At 50.5% G+C, this 16,342-nt stretch overlaps 1 protein-coding gene across 2 annotated transcripts in view; it reads left to right on the forward strand.

Annotated features, from left to right (window-relative positions):
- KDM5B (lysine demethylase 5B) overlaps positions 1 to 16,267 on the forward strand; it is a 28,299-nt gene extending 12,032 nt beyond the window's left edge. The window contains exons 7-27 of one of the 2 annotated variants that reach the window (XM_072356131.1): positions 55 to 161; positions 671 to 829; positions 1,430 to 1,549; positions 1,927 to 2,085; positions 2,511 to 2,692; positions 3,373 to 3,535; positions 3,898 to 4,017; positions 4,363 to 4,557; positions 4,745 to 4,926; positions 5,440 to 5,564; positions 5,737 to 5,887; positions 7,060 to 7,174; positions 8,064 to 8,419; positions 9,534 to 9,672; positions 10,325 to 10,504; positions 10,858 to 11,016; positions 11,277 to 11,762; positions 13,192 to 13,303; positions 13,893 to 14,047; positions 14,478 to 14,807; positions 15,263 to 16,267. In XM_072356131.1, the coding sequence (XP_072212232.1) occupies positions 55 to 161; positions 671 to 829; positions 1,430 to 1,549; positions 1,927 to 2,085; positions 2,511 to 2,692; positions 3,373 to 3,535; positions 3,898 to 4,017; positions 4,363 to 4,557; positions 4,745 to 4,926; positions 5,440 to 5,564; positions 5,737 to 5,887; positions 7,060 to 7,174; positions 8,064 to 8,419; positions 9,534 to 9,672; positions 10,325 to 10,504; positions 10,858 to 11,016; positions 11,277 to 11,762; positions 13,192 to 13,303; positions 13,893 to 14,047; positions 14,478 to 14,807; positions 15,263 to 15,400 (3,833 nt within the window). In that variant the 3' untranslated portion in view covers positions 15,401 to 16,267. The remainder of the gene's footprint in view (positions 1 to 54; positions 162 to 670; positions 830 to 1,429; positions 1,550 to 1,926; positions 2,086 to 2,510; positions 2,693 to 3,372; positions 3,536 to 3,897; positions 4,018 to 4,362; positions 4,558 to 4,744; positions 4,927 to 5,439; positions 5,565 to 5,736; positions 5,888 to 7,059; positions 7,175 to 8,063; positions 8,420 to 9,533; positions 9,673 to 10,324; positions 10,505 to 10,857; positions 11,017 to 11,276; positions 11,763 to 13,191; positions 13,304 to 13,892; positions 14,048 to 14,477; positions 14,808 to 15,262) is intronic. The other variant, XM_072356130.1, reaches the window with a different exon arrangement.
- Positions 16,268 to 16,342: the final 75 nt, after the last annotated feature.

Genomic DNA, 16,342 nt, shown 5'->3' on the forward strand with positions numbered 1-16,342 from the left:
CAGTGATGCTGAGTGTTAAATGTTTTATAATGGTTTGCTTTTTACCTGCTGCAGCAGAAAAGGAAATGTACAGCGCAGTGAAACTTGCTGAGAAGAGAGAGCACGCTGGGGAGCAGGAGAAGGACAAATCCAAAGCCCGATCCAAAAAACCCACCAGTGCTGTGAGTATCCCTGTGCTCCTTGGTGCCCCACGCAGCTCCCAGGTGCTCCTGGGGCTCTCTGAGGGATGCAGTGATGTTTCCTGTCACTCATATTACAGTCAAACCTGGTGTGCCTTTTTAATCACACGGTTGAAACAAAACGGCACCTGTGCCTGATGGAGTGAAGATGCTTGCAAAGCTTTGGGCTGCTGCAAAGCTGAACATGACGGGATGGATGAGTTGCACAGCGTGCAGGACACATAATTCGCTGGTCTGGAATTATCTGATTTGTGCTGAATTGTTTGAGGAAAAAGCCCATGGAGGAGCCTGCAACTTCTGTGCGCCTCTAAGTGTGGGAGGCAGGCTGTGTTAAACTCTGACAAAGACATAACACTGAGTGCACTTATCTGCCTTCCACTGCAGAGGGGCAATAGGGATACACTTTGCTGGGTGTCACAGTGACCGAACTGCTCTTTGGCCATCGGTTCCTTCATTACTCACATCCCTGCTCTGGCTGTTTTTTGTTACAGGTGGATTTGTATGTGTGTCTCTTATGTGGCAGTGGTAACGATGAGGACCGTCTCCTGTTGTGCGATGGCTGTGATGACAGTTATCATACTTTTTGTTTAATTCCACCCCTTCACGATGTTCCCAAAGGGGACTGGAGGTGCCCCCAGTGTTTGGCTCAGGTAATTCGACAAACAGCATAAGAGGGAGGCTGAAAATCCTTTCTGTTCTGAATGTGGGCTTAGGGACTGAAAGCACCATTTGTTATCACGCAGTTGTGCAAACAAAGTGAGGCAGGAGGCAAGTAAAATGAAGGCCAGGTGTGCTCCACGTTGCACAGCTGTCATTTGATGCTCTGCAACCACAGACTGCTGTGCATTAACACAGCTGAAATTCCAAAGAACACTTTGGATTTAATGGGCACTTTCCTTTTGTATTTCAGATGGGAGTGGCACCATATGCTTCACTATGGAAGCTTTTGCTTTTGTTTTCTTAGCTGTATTAGAGGAAGAAGAAACTGTGGCATTGACACATTGATTCATTAATGTTTGTACACATTTACCCATCAGTTCTGTTGCTTAGTAAATGAAGAGCAGAGGGTCAGGGTGCTCCTGAGTGCCTCTTCTGGCTGTTCCCCTGCCTCTGATTTGAGGCAGTGGTTCCATTTGGGTCCACCTTCCTGCCCCAATCACGCAGGGCAGTTGTAGCCCACCTGTGTAAAATCCAAGTGTGAGTTGTCATGTGGTAACACATCACAGAAATAATCACCTTTGTGATTGCAGGAGTGCAATAAGCCTCAAGAAGCGTTTGGCTTTGAGCAGGCAGCACGGGACTACACGCTCCGCACGTTTGGGGAGATGGCAGATGCCTTCAAGTCCGACTATTTTAACATGCCAGTCCACGTATGTTCTGTTTTCATCCTGATGCCATAATGCAGTTTGAATGTTCTGTGCTTATTTTAAACGTGGGCTTGGGTGGGAATGAGGGAGAGGAGGAGAATCTGGGTTTTATATGGGGAAGAATTGGCAGAGCAGAGGTTCCTGTCTGTGCTGGTGGTTGCTGTGATGCTTGGTGGCATCGTGGTTTCTTTTCCACTGGCTGCTCATTTTTTCCCTTCTGAGAAAGCCTTTGTGGTGAGAGGGCAGCATCCGACTGAGACCCTGCAGATGCAGCAGGTCCTGGCTGCAGCCACGCTGTGACGTGGGGTGTGCACTGAGCTTTACACATCTTCTGTGCGTGCACTCCCTGTGTGTTACATTCCTGTCTTTGTCACACCTAGATGGTCCCCACCGAGCTGGTTGAGAAGGAATTCTGGAGGCTCGTTAGCACCATTGAGGAGGACGTCACTGTGGAATACGGAGCTGATATCGCCTCAAAGGAGTTTGGCAGTGGGTTCCCAGTTCGAGATGGGAAATTCAAAGTGAGACCAGAAGAGGAGGTGGGTCCTTATTAGTTCATTGTGTGTGTTTGTATCAGTTCTCCGCTTTAGTTCAAAGCAAGATAGTGGAACTGGTTTGCAAAGTGTTTGCTTTGTGTATCTGGTGTAGAACTTGAAGAGAGTTACATCAGTTTGGCAGAAATGGAATACGTGGTAATCGCACATTAAAAGCCATAGGTTTACCATAGAAGTTAATCAATAACTTTGAGATCAAAATAAAAAGCACAAAACAATCTTGTTTTAACAAAGCAGGTCAGATAAGGTTACTGAGAAGAATCGGGACAACAGAGGTTTTGTTCCTTGACTGATTGACCCATTCCTGGTGCTTTTCAATTGGGAAAGATGCTGCTCTTCTCGTGCTCTTCTGGCAGCCACACACTGTTGGTTTATTTCACTTCATGTTTGTTAAACTCTTCAACGTTCAGGAATACCTCGATAGCGGCTGGAATTTAAACAACATGCCTGTGATGGAGCAGTCTGTTCTTGCCCACATCACCGCAGATATATGTGGGATGAAGTTGCCCTGGCTGTATGTGGGAATGTGCTTTTCTTCCTTCTGTTGGCACATTGAGGACCACTGGAGCTATTCCATCAACTACCTGCACTGGTGAGTGTGGGGGATTGACTCGATGGAGGCTCCGTGTCCCTTTCATTGATGGAGGCTCCGTGTCTCTTTCATTCACCCTTTCCTGACAGCACATTCACTGAGCTCAGCTGAGGGCACCGTGTAGTTCATCACTGCACCCTGAGATGCGATGCACTGCTTGCTGTGTTTGAATGTTGGTTGTGTCTTGGAGGGGGACACCCATTCTCACCATGAGAGACTCAGTGGATGCCCCATCAAATGCTTTGTTATGCTCAGTGTGAAACTGGAAGTCATGAAGGTTTTCTTAAAACCATTTAGCTTCTACCAACAGCCGTAGGGTCCCGTGTGCTGTTGTCTCTCACACCTTTGTTTCTCCATCACCTCTCCTCTTCGTGTCCATACCCCACTGTGTCCTTAGCTCAGCTCCTGACTGCTGTTGCCCATTGCTCGACACACAGCGAGGAGTGGAATCCTCCACGGCTCACTTCTTGTTCTTTCCACAATGTTTAAAATAAGCTGTCTGAAATGGGAGCAGTGCAGAACGCAGGTCTGGAGGAGGGACCTGCATAAACTGTGAGGATTGAGGAGAGCACATAATCCTTCTGTTTCCCCCTGGTGATAAACCCTTCTCTTGACGTGGTGTATTTAAGCAGGATATCTGACGGGGTTGTTTATAGTTAACTTTTTAAATAATCTTGCAGGGGAGAGCCAAAGACGTGGTATGGAGCCCCGGGGTATGCAGCAGAACAGCTGGAAGACGTGATGAAGAAGCTCGCTCCAGAACTGTTTGAGTCTCAGCCAGACCTCTTGCACCAACTTGTCACCATAATGAACCCGAATACTTTGATGGCCCACGGAGTGCCTGTATGTTGGATTCCTGCTCTGCTCCCCCTGACTCAGCCCTCTTTCATCTGCACTGCATTCTGCTTCGCGCTTGATAATCGAAACGACTTCCATTGCAGAGATGTTGGGGTTGTTTCCGTGTGTGTTGTGTCTTCCTTGCGTGGTGCAATGTGTCTGTGTGGACGGGTGGGCAGTGGGATCATTGCTTTGGGAACTGCTTGGCAAATCTCTGGAGCTCCACCTTAATGTAATGTATTTCTTCATCTTGGATGGAAAAGGTGGCCAGAGCTCCTGCTGTGCCTGTTTAATCAGACCCTTGTTTTTGTCAGGGGTCCAAAACTTGTTAGTTCCGTTCACCTGATGGCGTCTGTGTTTTCTCCTAGGTTTATCGGACCAATCAGTGCGCTGGAGAGTTTGTGATCACCTTTCCAAGAGCTTATCACAGCGGCTTCAATCAGGGCTTTAATTTTGCTGAAGCTGTGAACTTCTGCACTGTGGATTGGGTGCGTTCCAAACCCATCTTCTTATAAAGCGTGCAGTTCCAGACTCGCCTCTAGCTGTCGTACAGGCAGTGTTTTGCTGCTGAGGTGCAGACCTGACCCCTTAGCTCAGGAGGAAGTTGTTCTGGTGTTGCTGGAAGCTGAATGCAGTGAGCTGTGGCTGTGTGTGCTTCCTCTGCCAGAGATCCTGGTGTCTCTTGTGCTGTGCTCAGAGTTAGGGGTGTTGCTGCTAGAAGGGTTTGTGTCAGCCTTTCCTTTGGTAGGTTTTGGTTCGTGGCATAAAACATAGATCCTGTAATGTGCTTTTCACAAAGAGCTCTGTGCTCACATTGATTTTTGTCACTGCAGTTGCCATTGGGTCGCCAGTGTATCGAGCACTACCGCCTGCTGAGCCGCTACTGCGTGTTCTCTCACGATGAGATGATCTGTAAGATGGCCTCCAAGGCTGACGTCCTCGATGTCGTGGTAGCATCTACTGTTCAGAAAGACATGGCCATTATGATCAGTGACGAGAAGATGTTGCGTGAGAAGGTTCAGAAACTGGTGAGTTGGGGGAACACTGCAGTGAAATGAGACAGTGCTGAGAGGCCCTGCAGGGCCTGTCTTACCATCTCCCCTCTCAATAGAGATTTGTCTGCCTGATTTTAATGTCTCGTATCTAAATGTTATTGCTCACCTGGTACCTTCAGCTTCTGAAGGAATAGACACGTGTTTGTTAACACTTCTGCAGGGGGTGACTGACTCAGAGCGAGTGGCATTCGAGCTGTTCCCCGACGATGAGCGGCAGTGCTATAAGTGCAAAACCACTTGTTTCATGTCTGCTGTTTATTGCCCGTGTAAACCAGGACTGCTGGTGTGCTTGTATCACGTGGAGGATCTTTGTTCCTGCCCTACCTACCAATACAAACTGGGGTAAGCAGATAAGCTGTGTTCTGGAGATATTTGCTGTGGCTGAGCTGTGTCAGTGATGCTGTGTTGTCTATGGTGGTCCTTTGCAAGCAGTGCTCTCAAAACAAAGTTCCATTCATGTGCTTGTGCACAAAGATGTTTTCTGTTCAGCATTCAGCTCTTGCTCTATGATGGCAGAGATTACTGAGCAAATTAATTTGCTTTTTGATTTATAACAAGGTCATCTTTGCCTGTGTTACTTCCAGTCCTTGTGGAGTAACCTTTGGTTTGCCTTTGTGAGCCCTCCTTCCTGCTGTCTTTTTTCCCTGCTCTTTGTCACATCTCAGCCCTACACAATGTACCGTCTGTGCTCTCTGGAGCTGCTGTATGACTGATGTGGGTGAGGTGCAGCACGCAGTGGTTGCTGCTCTGAGCTGTGAGCCCCACAGGGCTGTTAGGTTGCTGCTGTGTTGTATGGGCAGTGTGCTCTGCTCCCTCAGTCTCTGCTGAAGAGTTTAACCCCTGTGCTGCTCCCAGGTACCGCTACACGCTGGAGGAACTCTATCCAATGATGAACGCCTTGAAGATGCGTGCAGAGTCATACAATGAATGGGCTTCCAATGTTAACGAAGCCTTGGAAGCAAAGATCAGCAATAAAAGAAGTAAGTGCTTTCCCTTTGTGGTGTGCTCTGTTATAATCCTGATTGTAAGGTGTTTGATTTTGGAACCTTAGCATCTTTTGTCATATGTGACAGTCAAAGGAGATCTTATTTAATTTCATGGTCCGAAGTAAATATTTCAGCTCTTGTGCTAACAAAGTGTCTTCCCCAAAAGGTCTCATCAGTTTTAAGGCTTTGATAGAAGAATCAGAACTGAAGAAGTTCCCGGATAATGACCTGCTGCGGCACCTCCGCTTGGTCACACAGGATGCTGATAAATGTGCCTCGGTTGCACAGCAGCTCCTTAATGGCAAAAGACAAACCAGGTAAGTGCTGTTGTGTGACTGCAGCAGAACATGAGCCACGTGTCAGTACTGAGAGACTGACAAATAGAAGGAGTCTTTTTGTCTTCTCCAGAGAGCCATCTTTATGGGGAGGTTCAGCTCTCCTTCATGTGAGCCATGTGGAGCTCCCAGTCTGCTCTGCTCTTCCGTCATTACCTGAAGGCAGAAAGTGGTGGTGATGCTTTTAGATGAGCAGCTCCCGCTGAGATGCAGTCCAGGTGTCCTCGTGGCACAGGGACTGAGAACTGCTGAGGCTGCCAACGTCACTGCATTCGTTACTCCTTATGGAAACCAAAGTGTGTGTTACCCCAGCTTGGTGATGGTGGCACTGCTTTGAGAGCTCAGAGGAGCACTCACTCTCCCTTTGGCAGCACTTACATACAGTACATCTTCAGGTTATCTGTTGGTGGATCCTGAAGGCAGGGCATTGTTTGGATATTCCATTCCTGGGTATCTGGCTGCCTGCTCCTGCCAGCATGTTCTGTGCAGGAATTGAGTTCCCATTGCAGTTGTATGTCCTGCAGGGGTGTTGTTTTCCTCATTAATTTAAACAACGCGTTGTGGGTTCAATTGGAGCCAGCATTGTAAGAGATTTCTTTCCCTTCCTGCTCATACTGGCTTGGTACCAGAGAGCTTTTTAACGCCAGCTGGTTGGGCAGCACTGAGCAGCCTCTCATTTGATGCAGAGCATGTAGGTAAAAATGATGATTTCAGCACAGAGAGGATTTCTGAGAATTGCCTGCACGACCTGTGGGTATCAAACCCATTCAGAGGTGGGATTTGCTCCTCTGTCAGCCTGGGCACGGGAAGAGCTTCCTACAATAGGCATTGCAACAGAACTGAATGGTTTACCCACAATTGCTTTGTGTTCTGGAAAGAAGTCTGAGTTGGTTCTGTAACAAACTGGTGCTGTGCCCAAGCTGAGGAGCCGTTCCAGAATATCGTTTCATATGAAGGAGTGTTTTCAACAATAGTTTATTCTGCTCTCACCAACTCGAGTTTCCCCTCGTGTGAGCCCTGGGCTGCGGGATGCCTTGGGGTGCTGCGCTGCGTGTGAGCAAAGTCCAGTTCACAGGAAATGAGAAGCAGATTTTGGAGCGGGTTAGATCTGGATTTAGTGGCATCTGATGAGGTTTAATTGGGTGTAATTGCAGGTACCGCTCCGGAGGAGGGAAATGCCCCAACCAGCTGACTGTGAATGAGCTGCGGCTGTTTGTCAGGCAGCTCTATGCCCTCCCCTGTGTGCTCAGCCAGACACCACTGCTGAAGGTATTGTGGGCTCTGGGGGGGTTCATGGTCCCTTCATTCACCCTGTGAAGCCGTTTGTGCCAAGGATGAAAGCTGGCAGGTCTTCCAATGGCTTTAGAGGCTCTGTCAGGTCTGGGATATGGGACTCAGATATTGTAGAATTCTGTTTTGTTTTGTCGCTCTGAAGTTCTCTCGTTTATGTAAAGCAGAGTTCCAGGTACATCCAAACAGTTCTGCTGTTCCTGAGCAGGGCAGTATCAGACACTGTTGCAGCATTCTTCTGTATTCTATGCAGTCCTAAAGTAGGAAGTGGGAGTCACAGCTGAGCAGTGGGAAGCTGCCGCTCAGGCATTGCTCAGTGCCTGCTGCCTGGGCACAGTGAAAGGACCTCGGCATGGAGGTGTTTACCTATCCAAATGGGAAAAAATAGGATTGCTTTTTGAAGGAAAAAGGAAGAGAATAAAGGCAATTCCTGCTGTAGGATTCATACTGATGCCTGAGTTCCTGCCAATTGATTTGTGGTTTGAGGTATCTCCAGAAAGGCTTTGTTTCCATCATAGAATTACAGGGATGTTCTTCAGGCTTCATAAACATCCCAGAACAAAGCCAGGAGATGGCACTGATGGAGCACTGAAGTTCCCTTCAAAGCCTTTTGCTCCTCAGTGGGACACCCACCTCATGGCAGAGCTGGTGCTGCTGGAGGTGTCACTGTGGAGGAGGTGCCCATATCTGTGCTGTGTGCACTGGGGTCTTGTGCACAGCATGTCATTGTGGTGTTCAGATCATTGTGTGCGTGGTAACGCAGTGGTTGCCAGCAAAATTAAACTGAATGTTTAAGGTTGCACTTGAGTGTGTAGGAGGTTTGGCAGTCGGGTTCGTTCTGTTATATGGACGCGTTTGTGTGTTACAGGACCTTCTTGATCGCGTGGAAGCTTTTCAACAGCAAAGCCAAAAACTGCTCTCTGAAGAAATGCCGAGTGCTGCGGAGCTCCAGGAGCTCCTGGATGTCAGCTTTGACTTCGATGTGGATTTACCCCAACTTGCTGAGCTGCGGGTCCGGCTGGAGCAGGCCCGCTGGCTGGAGGACGTGCAGATGGCTTCGTCAGAGCAGAACTCTCTCACTCTGGATGATATGAGGCGTCTCATTGACTCCGGTGTTGGCCTGGCTCCCTACCCAGCAGTTGAGAAGGCCATGGCAAAGCTGCAGGAGCTGTTGACTGTGTCCGAGCACTGGGATGACAAAGCCAGAAACCTGATAAAGGCCAGGTAGAAGTGGGATCTTTTGAGGTGAAATTGGTTGGCTTTGTTTCTGGAGGGGCTCCCTGTTGTGGCTGTGCCAGGCAGATGCTCCTGCTGTCCTGGAGGGGGTGGAGATGGGGCTGAGTGACAGGATTCTCTCCTGTACAGCCCTTTGTCAGTCAGGTGGAAGGTGCATGCCCAGATGGGGCTGAGAGAGAGATGTGTCACCAACTGGTAGGTGTTATCCTATGGACTAGGCTATTTCCTACCTGTTAGGCTCTTTTAAAGTAGTAACTTCAAAGCACAGAACTGGGGTGAGTTTGGTTTCAGCCTCCAAAGTAGAGGTGAAGCTGAGTTTGCACCTTTTTAAAAGATCAGAATCAAACTCTGAAATACTGAGAGGTCAGAAAACTGTTAAGGTTGGAAAAGACCCCTCAGGTCGTGCAGTCCAGCCAGCAGCCCAGCAGCACCGCACTGCTAAACCACAGCCCTAAAGCTCCCAGGCTTTCCATTATAACAGACAAGACAAAAGCAAAGTCAGTCAGTCACAACCAAGGCCTCGGAGCTCAGGATGGGTGAGCAGTGGTCCTAGCACAATTTCAAAGCACAGCTTCAGTCAGAATCAGGTGTATTAACTTACACAGCTTCTCTTTGCAACTGCTGATCCTTAACCTGACCAGAAAGCAGGAAGAAACAACAAGCCATGTAGAGCAACGGCTGTCTGACATTATTTGACACTCATGGGAACGGTGCATGTCTCACCAGTTACATTTAGGATCACAGAACCTACATGTCGTTCTGTGCCCTCTGAAACATCTGGTCTAGGATCTCACAGCTGGTTCTGCAGTGGGGTTCGGTGTGTTGGGAGCACTGAGTATCTGCCCTCAGGAGCTGGTGGATGTTGGATCTCCCTGGAGCCCAGATGTGTAAATACTTTAGGAGCAGCCAGCAGATTGCTTCCTGTAGTTAGCACTGCCAGCAGGAGCCTTCAGCACACAAACAAGCATTTCTGGGGACTCTCCCCGTGTTATTTGTGCTTCGTGTGCTCAGTGCACATCTCTGATGCTCAGCACAGTGTGGCTGCTCGGTGAGCTCTGTGTGTTGTGGCTGCTTTACATTCAGAGCTGTTTCTCATGCCCAGGCCGAGGCAGTCGCTCAGCAGCCTCATGGTGGCAGTGAAGGAGATAGAGGAAATCCCTGCCTACCTCCCCAGCGGCGCGGCGCTGAAGGACGCGGTTCAGAAGGCACAGGACTGGCTGCAGGAGGTGGAAGCTTTGCAGGTGCGTCAGCAGAGCTGTGGGCTTCTCCATGGGCAGAGGGAACTGCTGTCACATCACCGCTGTGTGCCTGGTGCCATCAGCAGTGTCTGCCCTGCAGTGTGCTGTGATGCGCCCCGATGGCTGTGGGTAAACTGACCGATATTCCCTTGCCCTGGCTTAGCAGAGAGCCCTGACTGTGGGTGTGCTGATGTTTTCAGGTCAATCCAACCTTGAATTGGGATTTTAATAGAAACTGATTTTGAAGTTTTAATTAAACAAACAAACAAACTTTCATAAGCATTCAATCCTTTGAAAGACCAAAGTGTGTTCCAGCTTGGCTAACTTTTGTTTGAAGGTTACCATGAGATGGCTCAATCAAAATGCCTCGGATTGTGATATTCTGGCTGCTGGGGAGGGAAACACATCTCAGTGTGCCGGGGATTCAGGCTGCAGTTCCATGCAGGTGTCAGCAGGCGGCTGTGGGGCCGTGCCCAGCAAAGCTGTGGTCCCCGAGCTGTAGTTGTGGCGCTGGGGGTTGTGCACAGCGGTTCTCAAGCACCACATCAGTGCCTGTTGTGGCAGTGAGCTCTGTGCTGCCGGGCTCCTCACAGTGCTCTGCCTTTAGTGTGATCCATGGAGCTCCTCACAGCATCCCCCATTCGTAACCCCTCAGGTTGGAGGGCGCGTGCCGGTCCTGGACACGCTGGTGGAGCTGGTGACGAGGGGCCGCTCGATCCCGGTGCACCTGGACTACCTGCCACGGCTCGAGTCTTTGGTGGCGGAGGTGCAGGCGTGGAAGGAGTGTGCAGCCAACACGTTCCTGTGTGAGAACTCCCCGTATTCCCTTCTGGAGGTAAGAGAGCTCTGCTCTGCGCAGCACTGCTGTTCAGAGTGCAGCGAAAGCATGTCCAGGTTGGGGGATTAACTCAGCGAATGGTGGGAGATGTTCCCCTTTAGGATTGTACCACTGACCTTAAAGTGGTTGTACTGCGCTGTGCTTCTAATTATAAACTTCAAGCACGGTGGGTCGGTCCTCAGTTTTCCACCTTCCAACTCCCCCTGATTCCCAGCTGAGCTCTTCCTGCAGCCCAGATCTGTGGTGTAAAAACAGCAGGAATTCCTGATCCAAGGAGTTGCACGTGGCTGCATGAGAGTGGTGTGAATGCGGTCAGAGCATCACATCCATAGTGCTCCTCTGCCCACCAGGTGCTTTGTCCTCGCTGCGATATTGGAACGCTGAGTCTGAAAAGAAAGCAGAAGAAGCTGAAGGAGCCGATGCCGAGTGGGAAGAAGAAGAGCACCAAACTGGAGAGCCTGAGTGACTTAGAGAGAGCTCTGTGTGAGAGCAAAGACACCGCGGCTGCGGTAAGTACTGCAGGTTTTCTTCACCTGGAGCTTCTTCTTGCAGTCCGTTTGCATTGGCTGTTGTTATTATTACAAGCTTTGTGTCCTGGTGGAAAAACAGAACTGTGGAGTTTCATCACTGCGTGTCCTGGTGGCTTCCCTTCAAATGCTGACAGCTCTGAGGGCTCAGCAGACAGGAGATGCTTCTGAACGTGCCCATGCAGAGCTCCCTCTGAGTACAGCTCACAGATCTCATCCCTTCTTTCCAACTCTGCTTTCAGATAGCGACGCTTGGGGAAGCGCGGCTGAAAGAGATGGAAGCTCTGCGCTCCCTGCGGGCGGCCAACGAAGGGAAGGTGCTGTGCAGTGAGGAGGACACGGAGCTGAAGGTCTGCGTGTGTCAGAAGGAGCCGGCTGCTCCCATGATCCAGTGTGAGCTCTGCAGAGGATTCTTCCACATCGGCTGCGTTTCCGTGCCCCACACCTTGCAGGGGCCACGCGTGTGGCTCTGCCCGCACTGCCGCCGCTCGGAAAAGCCACCTTTGGAGAAGATCCTTCCTCTGCTGGCCTCCCTGCAGCGCATCCGTGTGCGGCTCCCCGAGGGGGATGCCCTGCGGTACATGATAGAGAGAACTGTGAACTGGCAGCACAGAGCGCAACAAATGTTGTATTCAGGGAATCTCAAACTTCTACAAGACAAAGTTGGCTCAGGATTGCTGTACAGCAGGTGGCAGAGCACTGCGGGGCAGCTGCCCGAGACAAACAAGGTGAGGCTGAGTGCCCTGGGCAGCTCTGGCTGCGGGTGGGATGTGGTCAGTGAGAGCAGCCTCGGATGCCTGTCTGCTTTTTGGGTGCTCCGTGTCTCCTTACAAAGGCTGGCAAGACAGATTGCTTATGTTTTGCTTTACAGATATAAGGGTTGTTAGCTACAGTGTGTGTGTGTATGTGTGTGTCCTCCAGCAACAGCTTGCTGTTCCATCCTGCTGGAGTCCTGAGTACAGCGGCTCCTGAAGGACCTTTTCTTCCTTCCTTCTGCTTCTCCCTGCTGCTGGGTACTGATAGGATGCTACTAATGGCACTGCTGAGTGATTGTTTCTAGGAGCTCTCAGTATTTGATTAGTCTTTGTGTTCTTATCTTGCAAGTATTGGAATGGAGACACAAACCTTCCTGAGCTCTGAGCAGAGGCTCAGATCAGGTGGTTTTCAGCAGAGGGTCTTCATCCCTCCATCCCTCTGCATCACTTATGCTAAAACTCCCAAGCTGGACCTTGGCTGGAGCTGCGTGTTGAAGGTGGGATCCTGGGGGAGTTTGGGACCTCATCTGATAAAGAGGTCTGTCAGCCAAAAGGACAGGGCAGAGCCAGGTGTGTCACAGTCCTGGTGTTCCTGAGATAATAAACACAGGGGAAGAAAGCCTGAAACAAAAGGTCTGTGAAGCATAAAGAATACAAACCACCTCAAAATGACACACACTCTTGCTTTCAGGTTTTGCCTGAGCAGCCTCACTTTTGCTTATCCAGCTGCCCGCTCTGCCCAGGGCTGGGGCTGCTCTGTGCTGTCTGTACGGCCGTGCTGGGGCTGCACTTTGGGAGCAGCAGCAGCAGGGGAGCCCAGGCAGGAGCTCAGAGCAGCCATGGGGGTCCGTCCCTTCTTGGGGTGAGCTGTGAGCCAGATCCTCACTCTGCATGGACTTTGAGTTTTCTTCTTTGGATGATGTTCCTTGGCATTACCCGCCTGTCCTGCAGCAGCAGTGCCTCCCGTAGTACTGCAGCCCTGGTGCACTGCACAGAGGGGACAACGGGGTGAGAGAAACTAACCTGAAAACCAGTTGTGAGCAAGGAAAGTGAAGGGGGTTCATAAAGGGGCCCAGATGCTCAGCGTGAAGGCTGGTGCTCCTGTGAGAGGTGTCAGGAGACGCTTAGGAAGGAGCTGGGCCAGCTGGGGTGTTGACCCTGAGGGCTGTGGAGGTGTCACCATGGCCTTGGTGTGCAGGGACAGCATGCAGTCACAACCAGGACCAGCAGCTCCCAGCCTGCCTGTAGTGCTGCTCGTGTTCCAGGCTTAGGAATCCCGTGCAGGAATGCGAGTCTCAAATAAAGGCCACGAGTTGAGAGTTTTCATTGTGCAGCTGTTTGACACTTCAGACCGACATGCTAATGGAAATGCCTGTGCGTTGTGTTCTGTTCTGTCTTCTAGGTTTCTCAAACAATCGGAGCTATGTCATTCTCCATGCCTCATGACTGGGATAACAGAACCATATATTTACATTCTCCATTTTCTACAGGACAGCAATGCATCCCACTTCATGGTTTGTAATCTTCACTTTGATACTTTTCTTTCTTTTTCTTTTCTTTTTCTCATGTGTTTGATGGAGGAGAGGTCCACGTCCAGCCTTAGTTTTGTGCTTCCAAGTAGGAGCACTGTAGTTTGGTACCAGAAAGCAGTGAAATGGGCCATGGTTGTGGCCCCACACACAAGCCCCCATGTGTGTTCTGTGGGGTGGGGGTGGTGCCCATAGGGCAGGTTTCAGGTGCAGGGCTCACCCTCAGCTCTTCCTCCTCTCCTCTCTTGGCTTCACTTCTGAATTCCGCTCTGTCCATCTCATCCACTCGTGCTGCAGTGAGGAGATCACTACGCTAAGTCTTGTCTTCAGAGGAAGGAAGGAGAACGATGGCCTGGCACAAACTGCAGGCAGGGGAGGATAAAATCACAGCGCTGCTCAGTAACTTCTGTGGAAACCTTTAACTCTCATTTTTAACTCCGATGTTAAAAACGAGTGGCGAAGAGGGAACAGATGAGAGGAAATGTGTTCAGTTGCAGATTTAAAGTCTTTAGTGGGTTTTGTTCTCGTCGGTGCTGACATGGAGGGGTTCCTTTTCTTCTCTCTCTGGTGACAGTCGTCAGCACCGAGCTGGATGAGCTGATGATGGAAGCGCAGCTGCTGCAGGTTTCCCTGCCTGAAATACAGGAGCTGTACCAGATCCTATTCACAAAGCAAAGCCCCGCTCTGCAGGCTGAGCAGAAGCCATCGGTGGGGCCGAGCAATGAAAAGGTGAATGTCTGAGCAATGGGGTCAGCATGGGGCAGAGTGGGCATCATACTGTGTGTGTGCTGCTGTGGAAGGTGTTTCTCGTGTCCAAAAGCAGTGGAGAAGTTGATAATGTGTGCAATCCATTGGATGGCAGTTGGGGCCTGATGCGTTTCTGCACTTTGAATGTGGTTTTAGTGATCCTCCTCTGTGTGATAAACCCATCTGTCCCTGTGCTGAGGGCCCTGCTGGCTGCCCCTGGGGCACTGCATGGGCAGATGAGAGTCTTGTTTATAGAAACTCCCATTAAAGCACGATGCTGACCTTTGCTCCCCTACGCAGCGCTCCGACAAGCTCTGCTTGTACTGGAGGCTCCTCCTAAGCATGGAGTGCGGTATATGGGAGTTGTGCTGTCAGCTGTATCCTCACCGTTTGTCAAATACCTTTGTGACAGAACGAGTGCTGCCGGGGCAAAAAGGATGTGATGAGTTACATGGAGAGAAAACTGAAGCGCCGTTTCGAGAGGGAGAACTTCTGTGATGAGAAGAGAGCGAGGGTAAGAAAAATGAGAACGCCTAAAAAGAAGAAACTGAAACTGAGTCACATGAAGGATCTGAGCAGCAGCAGCAGGATGGAGAGGGAGAGGGAACGGCTCCTGGAGGTGCAGCGCAGCAGTGAAAGCCATTTGGTTCCCTCTGACACGTCGTTCTCTGAGCAGGAAGACTCTGAGGATGAAGATGCCATCTGCCCTGCAGTGACGTGTCTGCAGCCCGAGGGAGAGGAGGTGAGTGGAGCTGATCCCACTGAGCTGCAGTGTGAGGGGTGGGGGGGTGTCAGACCTGTGGGGCTGGTCCTCCCCAAATGCCCCAGGAGCAGCAGGGAAGGGGAGCAGGGCCGTGCATCACAGCAGCGGTGCGGGGCTGCAAAGGGGCTGGGAGGGGGGAGTGGGAACGTGTTCACTTCCACTCCTGGAATATGGGCACAGCCCTGGAGCTCCGCTGTGTCCGTCTGTGCTGAAAGATGGGGAAAGGTGGCATTGCCTGCAGCGTGAGGGGCTGGGGTGCATTTCCATCCATCACACTGCTCTGGGTGGGAGGTTGGTTTGTGCTTCACGTGGAGTCAGGCTGCAGTGATTCGGGTGCCCGGCATGCAGTGGGTGCTGTGTTCTCATTGGGATCAGTGGGGTTGAAAAGCAACTCCTGAGTGCCTCTGAGCCGCATCGCATCCGTTCCTCCCTAGGTGGACTGGGTCCAATGCGATGGCAGCTGCAACCAATGGTTCCACCAGGTGTGTGTGGGCATCTCCCCCGAGATGGCTGAGAAGGAGGATTACATCTGCATCAGCTGCGCCGGGAAGGGCTCCCCGTACCGAAAGTGAAAGTGCCAGCAGAGCCTTCAGGACTGGAGCAGAGAGAGCTGTGGAGTTTTCCATTGGGGCCGCAGGGGCTGTTTGGAGAACCAGGCTGCAAATGGTGCTACTTGTATCCTCACGGGATCATTTTCCAGAACTCCAAACGAGTTGTTTGTTTTTTGTTGTTTGTTTTATTTTTGGTTTTTTTTTTGTTTTTTTTTGACACTTTTTGTATTTCTCCCCTTTGATCTCTTTGTGGTTGTGGAGGTTTCAGGAGCTGGCTGGTGGAGCTGGGAGGGTTGGGGAGGGGGGGGGGGAGGTCTGGGCCGACTCAGAAGGCACTGATGGGGGAAGGTGCACCTTCCTTTCCTTGGACAGCATCACGATACCTCTGGGATGTGCAGCCCCACAGCACGGGGTCGTTCCTCGTGGGAGGAGATCCCCATTTACTCTGTTATTCACCCTTCAGAAGACTTTTTAGCTTTTGGGTTTCTTGGTTTGTTTATTCCCCCCCCCCTCCTCCCTCTTTTCTCCTCCCTCTCCCTTCTCCCCCACTTTGTTTTTGGTAGCTTTAGGTTTATTTATCTGAGCAATAACTTCTATGTCTGGTTTCAGCGACCTGAATGACAGCTGGGGGGGACGGCGTGTTGCTTGTAGCATTGGTTGATGTACAGAGGGCAGCTGGTAGATCCTAGAGTGTGGCTGAGGGGCCGTGATGTAGAAGACATACAGGATAAAAACAAAGAAAAACAAAAGCTCTGTAAAGTAAATTGCCACAGCTGTATTTTGGCTTTTTCTCTCCTTTATTATTATTATTATTATTTTTTTTTTTTTTGGGTAGCTTGTATCAAACGTTGCAGTTTATATTGTGGAATAAACCCCCGGTTATGTTATAAAATGAGACGGTGTTTGTAGAGCTGCTCGTTTCCCTCCCGAATCCAAAACAAAGGAAGAAACCCATTCAGAATC

This window comes from Excalfactoria chinensis, chromosome 23 (genome assembly GCF_039878825.1).
Source record: "Excalfactoria chinensis isolate bCotChi1 chromosome 23, bCotChi1.hap2, whole genome shotgun sequence".
NCBI classification, from domain to species: Eukaryota; Metazoa; Chordata; class Aves; order Galliformes; family Phasianidae; genus Excalfactoria; species Excalfactoria chinensis.